The sequence below is a fragment of the Silurus aristotelis genome (genome assembly GCF_946808225.1).
Source record: "Silurus aristotelis genome assembly, chromosome: 1".
Classification (NCBI taxonomy): Eukaryota; Metazoa; Chordata; class Actinopteri; order Siluriformes; family Siluridae; genus Silurus; species Silurus aristotelis.
Genome location: NC_139574.1, coordinates 36,754,205 through 36,771,478, shown reverse-complemented (window position 1 = coordinate 36,771,478; position 17,274 = coordinate 36,754,205). Strand labels below are relative to the sequence as shown.

General features: G+C 39.8%; 1 protein-coding gene across 31 annotated transcripts in view; it reads left to right on the top strand.

The window, feature by feature from the left end:
• Positions 1-12,225, top strand: part of kiaa1217 (KIAA1217 ortholog) — an 82,088-nt gene extending 69,863 nt beyond the window's left edge. For 15 of the 31 annotated variants that reach the window (XM_083534634.1, XM_083534658.1, XM_083534659.1 and 12 more), the window contains 6 exons: positions 1,778-1,930; positions 4,469-4,573; positions 5,637-5,714; positions 5,986-7,551; positions 9,483-9,620; positions 10,744-12,225. In XM_083534634.1, the coding sequence (XP_083390760.1) occupies positions 1,778-1,930; positions 4,469-4,573; positions 5,637-5,714; positions 5,986-7,551; positions 9,483-9,620; positions 10,744-11,226 (2,523 nt within the window). In that variant the 3' untranslated portion in view covers positions 11,227-12,225. Of the gene's footprint in view, positions 1-1,777; positions 1,931-4,468; positions 4,574-5,636; positions 5,715-5,985; positions 8,501-9,482; positions 10,574-10,743 lie in introns of those variants that run through there. The other 16 variants (XM_083534652.1, XM_083534650.1, XM_083534649.1 and 13 more) reach the window with 9 other exon arrangements.
• The last annotated feature ends 5,049 nt before the right edge of the window (positions 12,226-17,274 follow it).

Here is a 17,274-nt window from a genome sequence, read left to right as displayed (position 1 = left end):
TTTTCACCAGGTTTGCACACACTGCAGGGGGGATTTTGGCCCACTCCTCCACACAGATCTTCTCTAGATCAGTCAGGTTCATGGCCTGTCGCTGAGAAACATGGAGTTTGAGCTCCTTCCAAAGATTCTCTATTGGGTTTAGGTCTGGAGACTGGCTAGGCCACGCCAGAACCTTGATATGCTTCTTACAGAGCCACTCCTTGGTTATCCTGGCTGTGTGCTTAGGGTCATTGTCATGTTGGAAGACCCAGCCTCGACCCATCTTCAATGCTCTAACTGAGGGAAGGAGGTTGTTCCCTAAAATCTCGCAATACATGGCCCCGGTCATCCTCTCCTTAATACAGTGCAGTCACCCTGTCCCATGTGCAGAAAAACACCCCCAAAGCATGATGCTACCACCCCCATGCTTCACAGCAGGGATGGTGTTCTTGGGATGGTACTCATCATTCTTCTTCCTCCAAACATGTTTAGTGGAATTATGACCCAAAAGTTCTATTTTGGTCTCATCTGACCACATGACTTTCTCCCATGACTCCTCTGGATCATCCAAATGGTCATTGGCAGACTTAAGACGTGCCTGGACATGTGCTGGTTTAAGCAGGGGAACCTTCCGTGCCATGCATGATTTCAAACCATGACATCTTAGTGTATTACCAACAGTAACCTTGGAAACGGTGGTCCCAGCTCTTTTCAGGTCATTGACCAGCTCCTCCCGTGTAGTTCTGGGCTGATTTCTCACCTTCCTTAGGATCATTGAGACCCCACGAGATGAGTTCTTGCATGGAGCCCCAGTCCGAGGGAGATTGACAGTCATGTTTAGCTTCTTTCATTTTCTAATGATTGCTCCAACAGTGAACCTTTTTTTCCCCAAGCTGCTTGGCAATTTCCCCGTAGCCCTTTCCAGCCTTGTGGAGGTGTACAATTTTGTCTTTAGTGTCTTTGGACAGCTCTTTGGTCTTGGCCATGTTAGTAGTTGGATTCTTACCGATTGTATGGGGTGGACAGGTGTCTTTATGCAGCTAACGACCTCAAACAGGTGCATCTAATTTAGGATAATAAATGTAGTGGAGGGGGACATTTTAAAGGCAGACTAACAGGTCTTGAGGGTCAGAATTCTAGCTGATAGACAGGTGTTCAAATACTTATTTGCAGCTGTATCATACAAATAAATAGTTAAAAAATCATACATTGTGATTTCTGGATTTTTTTTTTAGATTATGTCTCTCACAGTGGACATGCACCTACGATGACAATTTCAGACCCCTCCATGATTTCTAAGTGGGAGAACTTGCAAAATAGCAGGGTGTTCAAATACTTATTTTCCTCACTGTAAGTCACATCAGTGAGAAAAGAAAGAAGAAAAAGAAAAAAAGCATTTTTAATACATTGTGATTTAAACCATACAAGACTTTACAACTGACTTATGTGTCATTTGTTGGCACTCATGCATGTATACATAGAAAGATACAGACATCACAGACATTACGGTAGGTTCAACGTGACCAAGTAACATCCACGAGAATACTCGGACCCCAGGTCTTCAGCAAAATATCATCCATTCTGGTTCTTTTGGCAGTTGACAATTGTCAGCACAAGCACTCTGACCCATTATAAACATTTACATTTACATCTGCTAAATGCCGTAAATGTAAATGTTATAAACTACAAAGCTGCATATGCAGAAAGCTTGACACAGCCAGCATTAAAATTTTTTGGCTTTGTGTTGCAAAATGGTTTGACAAAATGGTTAATTAAAGAATATTGTTTTACTCACTAGGAGGGTGAATTTGAGACTCCAATGCAGGCACCTCAGAACAAACCAAAGGGCTCTCCAGAGGTGATGCCCAAGCTTGGCACTCCTCTTCCTGTTACAGCTCCTGCCATTCTGGAAGAGGAGGATGATGGGGAGAAGATCATGGCAGAACTGCAGGTGGGAGATATATGAATTTTATACCTACCAAAAGTGGTTTAAGAAGACAACATTTTAACCTGCAGTGTCATGGCCACCAAATACTTATTGATGTGGGTGGGGAGTGAAGATTTTTCCATCTGGTCTGATCCCAAGGAAGAGCTACTGCAGCTGAAAGCTTTAGTGCTAGCTCTGATACAAAGGAGTCAGAACACACACTGCTAAACCAATGCTGTCAGTCTTCTCTGCCTAGGACCAGGTTTTAATTACATTTCAAATAAAGCCTGCCTCTACACCGAAACTCTGCGGAGAACATTGGACACCACTGTGCTTAACAAACAAGTCAAATACATTAAGGCCACACCACAGAATTTGCACTGCGAATGTTTTGTACAGTCTATGCCTTATAGAGTAAAAGCTGTTTTTGTAGGAAAATGCACAATAATCTACAAATAGTTAATACACACTTTACTGTCCCCTGAAAATAACTTAACATACAGCCATTAATGTCAAAATAGCTGGCAAAAGTGAGTACACCCTAAGTAAACATGTCAAAACTGCGTCCAAAGTGTAAATATTTTGTGTGAGCACCATCAGGTGCTCAATAGGGTTCAGGTCTGAAGATATACTTAGCCACTTCATTACCTTCACCTTCAGCTTCCTCAGAAAGGCAGTTGTCATCTTGGTGGTGTGTTTGCGGTCATTATAATGTTGGAAAACTGCTGTTCGGGCAGTTTCTGAATGGAGAGCATAATTTTCTGGCTCAGCATGATGCTACCACCACCATGCTCGACTGTAGGAAATAAACTATTTTCTTGGTATTCCTCAGCAGGGTGTCGCCACACATGCTGGACACCATCTGAGCCAAACAAGTTTATCTTAGTCTCATCAGTCACAGGACATGGTTCCACTAATTTATGCTCTTGGACAGGTTGTCTTCAGCAAAGCATGATGATCCTGTCAAGCATCATACTGTATATATAGTGTGTTTATCAGTTGAGGGCTGTGCAATTGGTACTTGGGCCTTCAGTGGGGACTTACCAGACTTAATCCACCTCTGAATACCACCAATATTGCATCACAATTAAAGAAACCATCAAAACTATACAAAAACGCAATATAACAACGTGGCATTACAGAGAGAGAGACATTTCACGTATGGAGGGTGAATACCATTTTACTAAAGCAAGAAACTCAGTTAAGACTCCAAACCTCTACACTTCAACTGTGCCACGTACATCATCTGGAGCAGTTCAGAATCAATATTATAGCGTCAGGAATTTTTCTGTCCTCTAATTGGTTGGTCATAGGGAAACTATTATAGCCAAGTTCGACTAGAAAACCGCGTCTAATAACATGACATAAACATACATTTTTTTTTTAAATAAAATACAACCTACTCACCAGAGATGCATACTCATAATGTGCACCACTCCTCAGGGGCTATAAGCTAGTGGCACCTCTCGTAGGCACTGTTCGGCGAACAAAACCTGAGACAAGTTAGCTAGCTTCGGGGTTGGCCGACCTCTTCTCACGATGTCTAGCTTTTCTTCAAAATGTATTTTTAAAAATCAATTTCTCTTCTTCTGTAGGCATAGCAATTTGTGTTGCAGTGCAAACTTTCTTTAATAATATGAGGGACGTTCTGTATCACGTTCCTTTTGTAAAGTATGTTTAACACAATGGCAAACAAAGAAATACATTTGCTTTTAACTTTATCTGGGAAGGGATATAAAGCCATTATAAACAATTTAAAGCACTGTAAAACAGTTGCCATGACAACACAAAGGTAAATTAATACAACAAATAATTGTGACATTTGCTTTTGAAAGCAAAGGGAAGGCATTTCTATTAATTTTGAACTTTACACACACACTTTATACATGGAATATTTAATTGCACATTTTTAAGCTGTAATGTTGGTGCCATGGTAGTTTTGCTTGTGTCTGTGCAGTGCTTTTCTTCTTGGTTTACTGTAATGATTGGGATCTATTCTTCACAGAAAATAAATCAGTCTAAACATGCCATGTCCTTTCTATGGATTTGTCGATGTACTGTGGTCTCTTGAAATGAATTTAGTCCCTTGCCCACCAAAATTAATTAGTTTGATGGCAAAAACACATTAATGAGTTCTGAATATGTTTCAGTATTATTATTTGCTCACGAGTCTGTATGCATAAATGTTTTGATGTTAGTGACACCACCTACTAGGCTGAGATTAGAATAACATTAGCAATGCACAACACAGTACTCCCTAAGATGGTATGAAGAAAAAAAACTTGAGAGAAACCAGACTCAAAAGGAAACCCATCCTCATCTGGGTGGCACCAAATGTCCATTCATTACAGCTGCATCATTGTTGTGGCATACTCTTCAGTGATGCAAGCTTAAATGCAGGACTGTTCATGCAAACTTTGCTCCTAAGCCATTGGAGCAGCCTCTTTATATTAATTATGGTCCAAATCCATCCTCAAAGTTCTCGAAGTGCTCAGTAACTTCATGGATACTGCAGTTTAAGAACCAGGACCTAAACCCCTACATATATTCTCCCCCTCTCAGGTTTTCCAGAAGTGTTTGGTTAAGGACATAAAGCTCAAAGGTTTGGTAGAGCCACAGATCAAAGAGCTAAGATCTGGGGCCTTACTGTCCCTCAAAGATAAGAAGGTAATGGACATGGCATCTTTTAGCTCTCTCACTAGCTGCTTGTTCCAGTCTGCTACCTGTGCCTGAGGGCTGCACAAAGATTGTCACTGCTTTCCTATTTGACCTTCTCTGTACCAAAGATTCTCACTGCTTTTCTATTTGACCTTTTCTGTACTAAAAACTCTCACTGATTTCATATTTGACCTTCTCTGGACCAAAGATTCTCACATATGTCTGGCATTCTTAATAAACAAAGGAAATTATTTGCTATGTAGTTAACTGTTTTCTGTTTACTGATGTCACGGTTTTCTGATTTTTAGATATGCATATATCAAAACATAAATGCATATTTATATACTTAAACCTAGAGCTTCCCAGTGATAAAACATTTACAACCCATTTCATTGTAAATTTAATTACATAATTGATGTATTTTGACAAAAAATATATACAGCTAACAAAATATAGGGTAATATTTAATGCACATTTGACTGCATTGCCTGCATCTAAATTTCTCACACTTAGTCAATACTGATAAATAAATGCATTTAAAACAAATAATTGTCTGCTATCACTGGGGAGTTGCAGTTACTGTAGAAACATACAAAAACAAGCAAACCTGTTTTCACCTGCTGCATGCTTTTCCTCTGCATCTCTGCTCAGTTACTGAGTATATTTTACTGCATCTTCAGATATGATATTTGGTATGATGGATAGAACAAATGTAAATTGCACAATACTGTAAGGTTTATAAAGGTTTTAAAATGTTTGAGATGTCAGTTTATAGTTTATGATTTATCAAAAAACTATATTGAAATTTTTGTAAGGTGCAGTTACAAGATAGAGAAATATTAGTTTTGAGTGTTTTAGGGGAATGTCCAAACTACAAGATTTTAGAAAATATTAGAAGTGAAATAAATTGTTACCAGATAGATTAAGTAATGGTGTAAATAATTTATCTGCTCAAAATGATGCAAGTTGAGCACATTTTACATGAAAAACAAACTCTTAAGGTATTATCAGTTACGTAATTTAGTGGAAGCCATTTTTTTGTGACTTAATGTTATATTACTCACATTTTTAGCAGAGTACAGAAATCCAGGAGAAAAACGATATGGTCATGGATGAAAATGGCAACAACACAGCACGTCAAAATACGGGGGTGAGCATCTACAACTGTGCATTTGTCGTTTGTTGTTCCATTCGGTGTCAACATTCAAAAAAATTACAATCAATGACATGTGTAGGTTAACAGCCTTAACTTATGAACTTTTTTGCTTGTGTAAATTCGGTGGCAGTCATTTGACCTATTATTCATTATGTAAATATATTATTTTATGAAGTATTTGTATTATTATTAAAATGCTTTCATAATTATGTAGCTCACTGGTAATATTTGTATTCTTTTATTTTGTGACCTTTAAACCTTAAAGGTCATCTATTACCTCACAGCACAGATCGCCAAGGAGCCCCAAGAAGAGTCAACTGACAACAGAGCAGCATCTCTCGCATCTCCATCCCAGGTGTCACATGTCAATACCTATGAGAAATCCCAAAACAGACTGCTGTTTTCCTCAGATGCTGCATCCAGTATTCCAAACCATGGCCTAGACAACAATTTAAGCCTCACTAATGACCTACCATATAAACTGACTTGTTCAGTGGAGACAGAGGAACAAGGCCCAGGCAGCCCTACACAGGGCAAAGTCCATGTGGTCAAGGTTCCACAGGTACAACTTAGCATAGAGGAGACAGTGGAGTCTCCAACAGCAATTTGTACACCCATCTCACTGGGTGGCCCTGATCTCATTTACGCCAAGGTGCCTGAAAACCATGGGGAGTTGTGCTCAGCAAATCAGCAGCAGGCAATAAGTTTTCCCAAGTCTAGGACGATGAAGTATGAAGAAGTAGAAGATGAAAATGAGACATTCCTCAGCCCTGACTTACCAGGAGAAGAACCTCCTCCTCCGCCACCAGATAATATTGCTTTCATGATTACCAACACCAAAGTGCAGGCTTTGACAACTGGAGAGTACCAAGAGCTGGTAAATGCTAAAAGAGGAAATGTGCAAACTGTGACTGTAGGTGCCAAACAACAGACTAAATGTGGCACTGACTTTTCCACTCTATCTTGTAGCAATGGTTTTGCCGATGCTGGAAATAGTGAATTCAGCAAAAAGCCTGTCATTATAATTTTTGATGAACCAATGGATATACATTCAGCCTACAAACGTCTCTCCACCATTTTTGAGTGTGAAGACGAGCTGGAAAGAATGTTGGCTGAAGAAAGGATAGAGGAAGAAATTGAGGAAACCGAGGATGATGATAATAGAAATGGGGGTTTGCAGGTCACACATAATGGAGATAAGATAAGTTTTGTGAATGCCCAAATTGGATCAAACCCTGTTTTGTCTTCATCATTGTTATCTGATGAGGGGACTGTAACACCTGCTACTAGTGGAGCCAAACAGGATGTTAAAAAGAAGTTCAAGTTTAAGTTCCCCAAAAAGCAATTGGCAGCTTTAACACAGGCCATCCGCACTGGTACTAAGACAGGCAAGAAAACCTTACAAGTTGTGGTGTACGAAGATGATGAGGAATCAGATGGTACTATTAAACATAAAGAGACCAAGAGATTTGAAATTTCTTGCTCCAAACAAAATAACCCAAAATCAGAGTCTGTTGCCCAGGAACCACAGGGAAGGACAGAAGAAATTCGAAAGAGCACTTACAAGACACTTGATAGCCTTGAACAGACGATCAAACAGCTTGAGACTACAATCAGTGAAATGGGGCCACGGTCTTCTGAGGACCTACAGCCCACTGAATACTCTAAACCTCATGGCATCCAGGGTGCAGAGACTTTACCCAAAATAGTTCCACAGAAACCTTTAGTCACCAAAACTTCAAACTCCAGCAAGCGCCCTAGCCTTCGGAAGAAGCCAAAACCACAGCTTCTTCCTCGGCCTGCTGTGATCACGCCAGCTCCACCTCAGCAGGTCTCTCTCGAGCTCTGACCGCCTTAGTGGTGAAGACTATGGGTTTCTCCATCTCCTATTCCTCACAGTAATCCCAGTCTAACCAGTGGCTTTCACAGATCCTAACCTTCTCTTCTTGTGCAATGACTATGGGAATCTCAACTTTTTAACTCTATAGTGTAAATATGTCTGTATATAACTAGTGTGGTGTTTTATGGGTGATTTTATGACAGCCTTCACCAGTGCCTTCATAAATTCACTATAGAGTTTCTAACTTTGGATTTAAGCAGCCAAAAGATTACTCACAGACTTAGAAGCACACTTTCACCTTGTCTTTTTTTCTGATTCTTTTAAGTGGGGACTAAGGTATAAGAGCAAAATATTTTTCTGTCGGTGTTGGGGGTCTGCATGCATCTTTTCTTCTTTTGGGGCCATATTCACAAAAAATAGAAGGTTAGATTTAGCCCCTTTTAGTTCATTCCTTCAAGTATGTTCAGCTTCCATGTAACAAAGAATTAATAAATAAATAAATAGTTTTAAAAAGAAGTTGTGGAATTGGAATATGGTCAAATAGACAAAAAAAAATCCTAATATTCATCCTTCAGTAACCACTTTTTCTTGATCAGGGTCTATTTAGCTAAATAAAACTGCTGTTATACACTAAATATTAAGTGAGCCACAATAAAGGAAAACTAATTAATTTAATAACAGTTTAATGGATCAGCCAGATATTTTCAATGCTAATTAAATGTGTGCATCATCCAGCAAGATAAACCTTGCATTTCAACCTAGTTTAAGAAAACATTAATAATATACAGGTGCATATCAATAAATTAGAATATCATAAAAACTTGATTTTATTTCAGTAATTCAATACAAAATGTGGAACTTGTATATTTTATAGATTCATCACACACATTTTATTTTATTTCTTTTTATCTTAATGATTATGGCTTACAGCTAATGAAAACCCAAAATTCAGAAAAATATATATTATGAATATTATTAAAAAGTTAAATATTAGAGACTCATGGTGTCACATTCTGATCAGCTCATTACATCCAAACACCTGCAAAGACAAATCCATAGGCTATAGCTGAGGCATTCCTTGTGTCAAGCCAATCCTGAACAAGGACAAAGGACAAAAAAGGCTGGACTGTTCCTCAGTGGGCCAAAGTAATTTTTTTAATGAAAGGAAAGAAAATTCTAGAGACAAAAAAATGCAAATGAGCTGAAGGACACTGTCAAAGAAACCTGGGCTTTCATACCACCTCAGCAGTGCCACAGAATGATCACCTCCCTGCCACGCTAAATTGAGGCAGTAATTAAAGCAAAAGCAGCCCCTACATTGTCAGAATAAAATCATTAAAATTAAAAGAAATAAACACTTGAAATATATCAGTCTGTGTTTGATGAATCTATATCATATACAAGTTTCACCTTTTGTATTGAATTACTAAAATAAATAAACTTTTTAATGATACTCTAATTTATTGAGATGCAACTGTACATTGTCTGCACTTGTGAGTAGTTTAACAAACTCTTAATTATGTTATGTGTGTAGTTTCCTTCATAAAACATGTCAGAGGTGGATTGACATATAGACTATATATATATATATATATATAAAATCGCATTTTTGAACCTCAATGCCGGTGTTTTGTATCTGTGCACGATCCACTGCATTCCTGATCGAGATAATAGAGTTATTAAAGATGAATGATTAAAAAACCTTTAGTTAACATTTTATGGCCATTTAGAACTCGTAATGGTAAGATATGAGACTTTGTGAACATGGCCCCTGTTGTAAATTCAGTTAAATGTTATGGAATACCACAAAGATTTTATGCAGACATTGTTTCTATTTTTACAAACCTTCCAATACACAACATTTAGAGTTTCTTTATTTTTATCTCTTCTTTTCTCCTGTTTGGTTTGAATCCCTCTTGCAGAATGTCAGCGTGTCCCTTCCTACTAGTCGGATGCCAATGCCCATGTCTGCGAAGGTCAAGCAGCAGCCGGGCACGTCAGACAAAGAAAGGGCTGCAAAGCAATTAAAGATGCAAGACTCACAGAGGCAGTTTCGCCAGGTAGACATATACTCAGCTAGGGATTACACATTAAGAGAACATTTACATAAGAGTATGTACCAGCTAAAACAAATCGCTCTAAAAGGTATTTAAACAATGAAGAAAGAAAAGAATGTTCTTTGTGTTATCAACTCCATGCTGACCGTCACTGATGGATGTGATCTTGATGACTGTGCTTTCATTGGCTGTGGGTGAAAGCATGTCTGCAAGGCATGATGCATCTGTTATAACATAATGGAATGTTTCCTTATAATCATTTTGCTTGTGGCTTTTATTCTAAGTAGGTGATGAGGATGAAAAACACTATTTTCAAAATCATTTCCTGAGTTGCTATCAAAGCTTTTCTCCTTAATTTCTTACTCTGTTGCTCCTTACCTATACTGGGCTTTGGGTAGAGGCTGCTTGTACTATTATCTAAATCTACATCACATGTTTTATTTCACTTTGACACTTAAAAATGCATAACTGAGCTTCAACACCACAAGTATCACTGTTTCCCAAGAGACAAATGTCCTTGCCAGCCAAGGTGCTCTTCTACTAAACCCAGTATCAGACACTTTTCCCTGATTATTTCATATGGGACGAGTCCCCTTTCCCAATCTCAGGAACAACCCCCTACTAAACCTCCACTGGAAACCTTCCCACAGTGCACCTTCTCCACTCTTGGAGCCTCCTCTGGGCTTATGTAACTGGTTGGTTTTCATCACACTTTGGATTACTCACTTTAAATATGAATGCTCTTAAAACATGAATGTGCTGTCTTTCACCTAATATTCACTCTCAACTTTAACTTACAGCCCTGAGAAAAAGGATGTGTGTGTGTGTGTGTGTGTGTGTGTGTGTGTGTGTGTGTGTGTGTGTGTGTGTGTGTGTGTGTGTGTGTGTGTGTGTGTGTGTGTGTGTGTGTGTGTGTGTGTGTGTGTGTGTGTGTGTTTGTGTGTGTGTGTGGTTATCTCTGTGTGATTTCTAGTTTATATTAATGCATTTTCTGATTTAGATTTTTTGTGATAATTAACTTGTAACTCCTGTTAGTGTAAAAAAAAAAAGGTTTGTACAGCTTCACATCTTCAATCACTGAATCTTATGGATGAAAATCCATGTTTTCTGACATCTTTGTTTACAGGCTAACGGAAGTGCTAAAAGAGCTGGAGGAGATCCCAAATCTACTTCTCCTACAATACCTGCCTCTAAAATCCCTGCTTTTTCTTCTAGTGCAGGAAAAGCTGCTTCTCAGCCTGATGCTACTAACCCTGTTAACCACTCTGCTGTATCCTCCTCCTCCTCCTCCTCCAAGTCTTCTATCCCCAACCATCGCTCATTCCCCAACTCTTCCTCTCATATTCCCTCCATTTCGAATGGATCTCTTAAGCATGCACAGTCCACTCACAGCACTAAAAGCCTGTCCTTGTCCACACAGAACCAAAATGGACGATATTCCTCCTCCTCCTCTTCTCCCTCTTCTCTGTCCCCCACCATGTTGTCACAGGTTTCAAAGAGTATTCGAACCATTCACACCCCCAGCTTCACCAGTTACAGTCGGCCACACAATGCGAGTGCTGGGAAATCTGCAATCCCCACAGCATCAAGCACCAAGGATGCCTCGTAGAATGTTCAGCTGCTCTGTCACCAGTGGCTTTTGTCCTAATGAGGTAGTGATGCTCTTAATTTGCTCAGAAACAGTATGCTTTTCATTGTGTTTGTCTGATTATCTTGCAGTTCCAACTCTGTTTACTTACAGTGCATGTTCAATGTAGGTCGAATATTTTGGGGGAGATTTTTCTTTTACACACACACACACACACACACACACACACACACACACACACACACACACACACACACACACCCGTTCCTTTTTCTTTCTTTTTTTTTTTTTTCTTTGCATCCTTACATCATTCTAAATGTTTGAAGCTTGAATTTTCTAGTAGTCATGGCAACAGAATACTAAAATTCTCATAAGTGACTGCTTAATAAGTGTTCATAAATACATACAAGATAAAACTGGATGCTCATATAATATTTTTATGTTTTTCTTCTTACCTTGACAGATGTTCGCCCGCAATAGTGTTTTATTTTTTTCTTGTTTTAAGTACCGAATGTGTACCGAAATTTATTATTATTTTATTTTTTTTTTCAAATTGCCATCTGAAATTGTTTTCTGTTCACTGCCAGTGGATTTTATATTTTATTAAACAAGTCAATAATAATTGTACTTGTTTGCCAAAGTTTTTTTTTTTTTTTATCCTTATTCAGAATGAATGAATGAATATACTCCAACAGAACCTACCTAAGGAATTCTCTCGCTTTACTGTAAGGCTGTGGCTTTATAGATAATAAATGTGCTTTAATCAATAGTGTGCTCCCACTGTATATACTGTTCCTCAGATTTAGCTGAGTTTTGGTTGCATACTGCACCAAAGTTTATTTTTGTCTTTGTGAATCTTTAGAGAACGCATGCAGGAGCTGTGTAAGATGATAACCATGAATGCACACATTTTGTAAATATGTTGGGGGTTTTTTATTTCTTTTTTTTTAAGTTTGTGTGAAAACTTAACGAGACTGGCAAAGGCTATGTATGAAAACATTAAACATCTGCATGTTTATCGTCTGTATCTTCTCTTTTTTTCGTTCTCTCTTTTTATGTTTGTTTATAAACAAACAAAGTGGACTAATGTAGATATAAGATTAACTCCATAATGATTTTCACCTTTTAAACAATATTCAGATTTAATCATTAACATACAGAAACATCCCTAGTGAACAAGCAAGGGACAACCATGGCAAGGAAACTGGCATGATGAAGAAAAAGCACCGGATACAAAAGAAAACCCATCCTGGGATCATTTATTTATAAATTCTTTTACTAATGCAGTGTGGGTGAAAAGTAATTAGGCATTAATATTGGTAATAAAGTCGATATTTCTAATACAATTTTATTGAAACAAATTGTACATGTACTTTATTACATAGGAAAATTAAAGCAGATCTTTAAATTTCAACGTAGGCACCGGTGGCATTAACCAGTTTCCTCAAACGGCCTGAAATGGAATCAGTCTTCTGAAGGAAGTCATTTGGGATATTGCTGAGAACCTTCTGAATCCGTGTCTCCAAAGTCCTCCAGTGTGCGAGGCTTTGTCCTGTTCACCTTCTCCTTTGCGTAGCCCCATAGGAAGAAATCACATGGAGTGAGATCTGGACGTTTTTTAGAGATCATTCATGAGGTCCACGTCATCCAGCCAGTATCCTAGAAAATGCTTGTCAAACCACACCGACAGTAAAAGCAAAATAGGGTGGTACCCCATCCTGCATGATAATAAGGTCGCCAAGTTCTATAGCCATTAAATTTTGCCCAGTTACTTTCCACCCACCCTGTATAGCTGGGTATAAATAAAATCAATTAGTACCAAATGATAGTGACCAGTAGCATGTGTTAAAAAAATAAGAAGAGTGGAGATTGAGAATGGAATGGAGAATCATAGTCCTTTATGATTTCTAAAAACTAGTATATCGAAGAACAGTTTTTATGCTGTCATGGTTTGACCTTCCTTAGCAGGATCAGTGACTGTCACTACATCATGCCTCAGGACTACGAGAGCAAACAGCTTATTCGAAACAGCTTATTCGATAGCAATTTAAAAGGGTGTACATTTAAGAGCAATAAAGACACCTGGGATAAATACGTTCAAACTATTTTGCATTTATTATATTGCATTTATGCAGTCATAGTTTGCAAACTATAACTTCTTATTTCGGTTTCTCCCTATTAGGGGTCACCACAGTGGATCATCCGTCTCCATACACCCCTGTCCTCTACATCTGCCTCTTTCAAACCGACTACCTGTATGTCTTCCTTCACCACATCCATAAACCTCCTTGGTCTTCCTCTTTTCCTTCTTCCTGGTTTGCAAACTATAACTGCATTTATTTAACATTAGAATGAATAAAAAAGTGTGTGACTTTAACTGACATGATCTTGCATGGAGCCCCAGTCCGAGGGAGATTGACAGTCATGTTTAGCTTCTTCCATTTTGTAATGATTGCTCCAACAGTGGACCTTTTTTCACCAAGCTGCTTGGCAATTTCCCCGTAGCCCTTTCCAGCCTGGTGGAGGTGTACAATCTTGTCTCTAGTGTCTTTGGACAGCTCTTTGGTCTTTTGCCATGTTAGTAGTTGGATTCTTACTGATTGTATGGGGTGGACAGGTGTCTTTATGCAGCTAACGACCTCAAACAGGTGCATCTAATTTAGGATAATAAATGTAGTGGAGGTGGACATTTTAAAGGCAGACTAACAGGTCTTTGAGGGTCAGAATTCTAGCTGATAGACAGGTGTTCAAATACTTATTTGCAGCTGTATCATACAAATAAATAGTTAAAAAATCATACATTGTGATTTCTGGATTTATTTTTTTTAGATTATGTCTCTCACAGTGGACATGCACCTACGATGACAATTTCAGACCCCTCCATGATTTCTAAGTGGGAGATCTTGCAAAATAGCAGGGTGTTCAAATACTTATTTTCCTCACTGTATAGGACAGATGTTACAGCTGGAAAACCTCTGCTGAATATTATTAACTTCTCACTTTAGGTCACGTCCCTAAACCCCTTAAGTTGGCAGTTATTAAGCCCCTCTTTAAGAAATCTAATTTGGATCCAAACACACTATCAAATTACAGTCCCATTTCAAACCTTCCATGTATGTCAAAGATTTTAGAAAAGATTGTGTCTGCCCAGTTATGTTCCTTCTTACAAGAAAACAATATCTTTGAACAGTTTCAGTCAGGTTTCAGGGCCCATCATGGCACAGAAACTGCTCTAGTGAAAATCAAGAATGATCTGTTTTTAGCTCCAGACCAAGGCTAAATCTCTCTGTTGGTTTTACTAGACCTTAGTGCTGCATTCGACACTATAGATCATGACTTCCTCCTGGATCACTAGCAGAATTACATCGGCATTCAGGAACAGGCATTCTTCTTCTTCTTCTTCTTCTTCTTTCGGCTGCTCCCATTAGGGGTCGCCACAGCGGATCATCCGTCTCCATACCACCCTGTCCTCTACATCTGCCTCTTTTAAACCAACTACCTGCATGTCTTCCCTCACCACATCCATAAACCTCCTCCTTGGCCTTCCTCTTTTCCTCCTTCCTGGTGGCTCCATCCTCAGCATTCTCCTACCAATATAACTCATGTCCCTCCTCTGCACATGTCCAAACCATCTCAATATCGCCTCCCTCACCTTGTCACTAAAACGTCCTACAAATAAACTGTTCCTCTAATAAACTAATTTCTAATCTTGTCCATCCTCGTCACTCCCAGCGAAAACCTTAACATCTTCAGCTCTGCTACCTCCAGCTCCGCCTCATGCCATTTACTCAATGCCACTGTCTCTAATCCATACAACATCGTAGGTCTCACCACAGTCCTATAAACTTTCCCTTTCATTTTTGCAGATACCCTTCTATCACAAATCACTCCTGCCACTCTTCTCCACCCACTCCACCCTGCCTGCACTCTTTTCTTTACTTCCCTAACACACTCTCCATTACTTTGCACTGTTGACCCCAGGTACCTGAACTCCTCCACCTTCTCCACCTCTTCTCCCTGCAACCGCACCACTCCACTGCCCTCCCTCTCATTAGCGCACATGTACTCTGTCTTACTCCTACTGACTTTTATTCCCCCTCTCTCCAGCGCGTACCTCCACCTCGCCAGGCTTTTCTTCACCTGCTCACTACTCTCACCACAAATCACAGTATCATCCACAAACATCCTAGTCCAGGGAGACGACTATCTGACCTCGTCTGTCAACCTGTCTATCACCACTGCAAACAGGAAAAAGCTCAGGGCCGATCCTTGATGCAGTCCAACCTTCACCTTGAACCAGTCTGTTGTTCCTACTGCACACTTCACTGCTGTCACACTGTCCTCATACATGTCCTGCACCACCCTCACAAAGTTCTTTGACACACCTGACTTCCTCATACAACAACACACCTCCTCTCTCTGCACGCTGTCGTACGCTTTCTCTAAATCCACAAATACACAATGCAATTCCTTCTGACCTTCTCTATACTTCTCCATCAACATTCTCAAAGCAAATAAGGCATCTGTGATGCTCTTCCTCGGCATGAAACCATACTGTTGCTCACAGATGGTCACCTCTTCTCTCAGCCTAGCTTCCACTACTCTTTCCCATAACTTCATGGTGTGACTGATCAACTTAATTCCATTGTAGTTACTGCAGGTCTGCACATCTCCCTTATGCTTAAAGATCGGTACCAGCACACTCCTTCTCCATTCCTCAGGCATTCTCTCACCTTCCAGAATCTTGTTTAACAATCTGGTTAAAAACTCCACCGCCATCTCTCCTAAACATCTCCATGCTTCTACTGGTATGTTATCTGGTCCAACCGACTTCCCACTCTTCATCCTCTTAATTGCTGCTCTCACTTCCTCCTTACTAATACTATCCACTTCCTGCTTTACCAACTCCACATCAACCAACCTTCTCTCTCTCTTATTTTCCTCATTCATCAGCTGCTCAAAATACTCCCTCCATCTTCTCAACACACTCTCCTCACTAGTTAACAAATCCTTTATTGCTCTAACTTGCAGTACATTCTTCCCAGCTCGGTCCCTCTGCCTGGCCAATCGGTACAAATCCTTTTCTCCTTCCTTAGTGTCCAACTTCTTATACAGCTTCCTCATATGCCTTTACTTGGCTTTCACCACATCCCTCTTTACCTGCTGCTGCACCTCTTCACCACCACCGAGCCCCTGTCTGACCTCTTCCCTGAATCCACTACACTCTTCCTCCTTCAGTTTCCAACATCTTATTCTTCTTTCAGTCCTCACTCTCCTCCTCTTCCTCTTCGCCATCCTACAGACCACCATCCGATGCTGTCTAGCTACACTGTCCCCGGCCAACACCTTACAGTCTCCAATCTCCTTCAGGTTGCATCTCCTTCATAGAACATAGTCCACCTGTGTGCACCTTCCTCCACTCTTATAGGTCACCCTATGATCCTTCTTCTTCTTAAAATAAATGTTCAGCACTGCCATTTCAATCCCTTTAGCAGAATCTACCACCATCTGCCCTTTTACATTCCTCCCCTTAAGGCCATACCTACCCATCACCTCCTCATCACCTCTGTTCCCTCCACCTACATGCCCATTAAAGTCTGCCCCAATCACCAATCGTTCATTTCTAGGTACACCTTCTACCACTTCATCTAATGACATTTATCATCATCCCTTTAACTTCCAGCTTCCCGTTCATCACCCTACCAAAAACTCTTCACCTCCACTACACTCTTACTGTACTCTTCCTTCAGAATCAAACCTACACTATTTCTCTTCCATCCACACCATGATAGAACAGTTTAAACCCACCTATAATGTTTCTGGCCTTACTCCCTTTCCACTTGGTCTCCTGAACACAAAACATATCTACCTTTCTCCTCTTCATCATATCAGCTACCTCTTTCACTTTACCAGACATAGTGCCAACATTAAAAGTACCAACCCTAACCTCTACTCTCCTATATTCAATTTGGCACATGTTTTACGCTGGATGCCCTTCCTAAGGCAACCCTCCCCATTTATCCGGGCTTGGGACCAGCACTAAGAGTGTACTGGCTTGTGCTTCCCTAA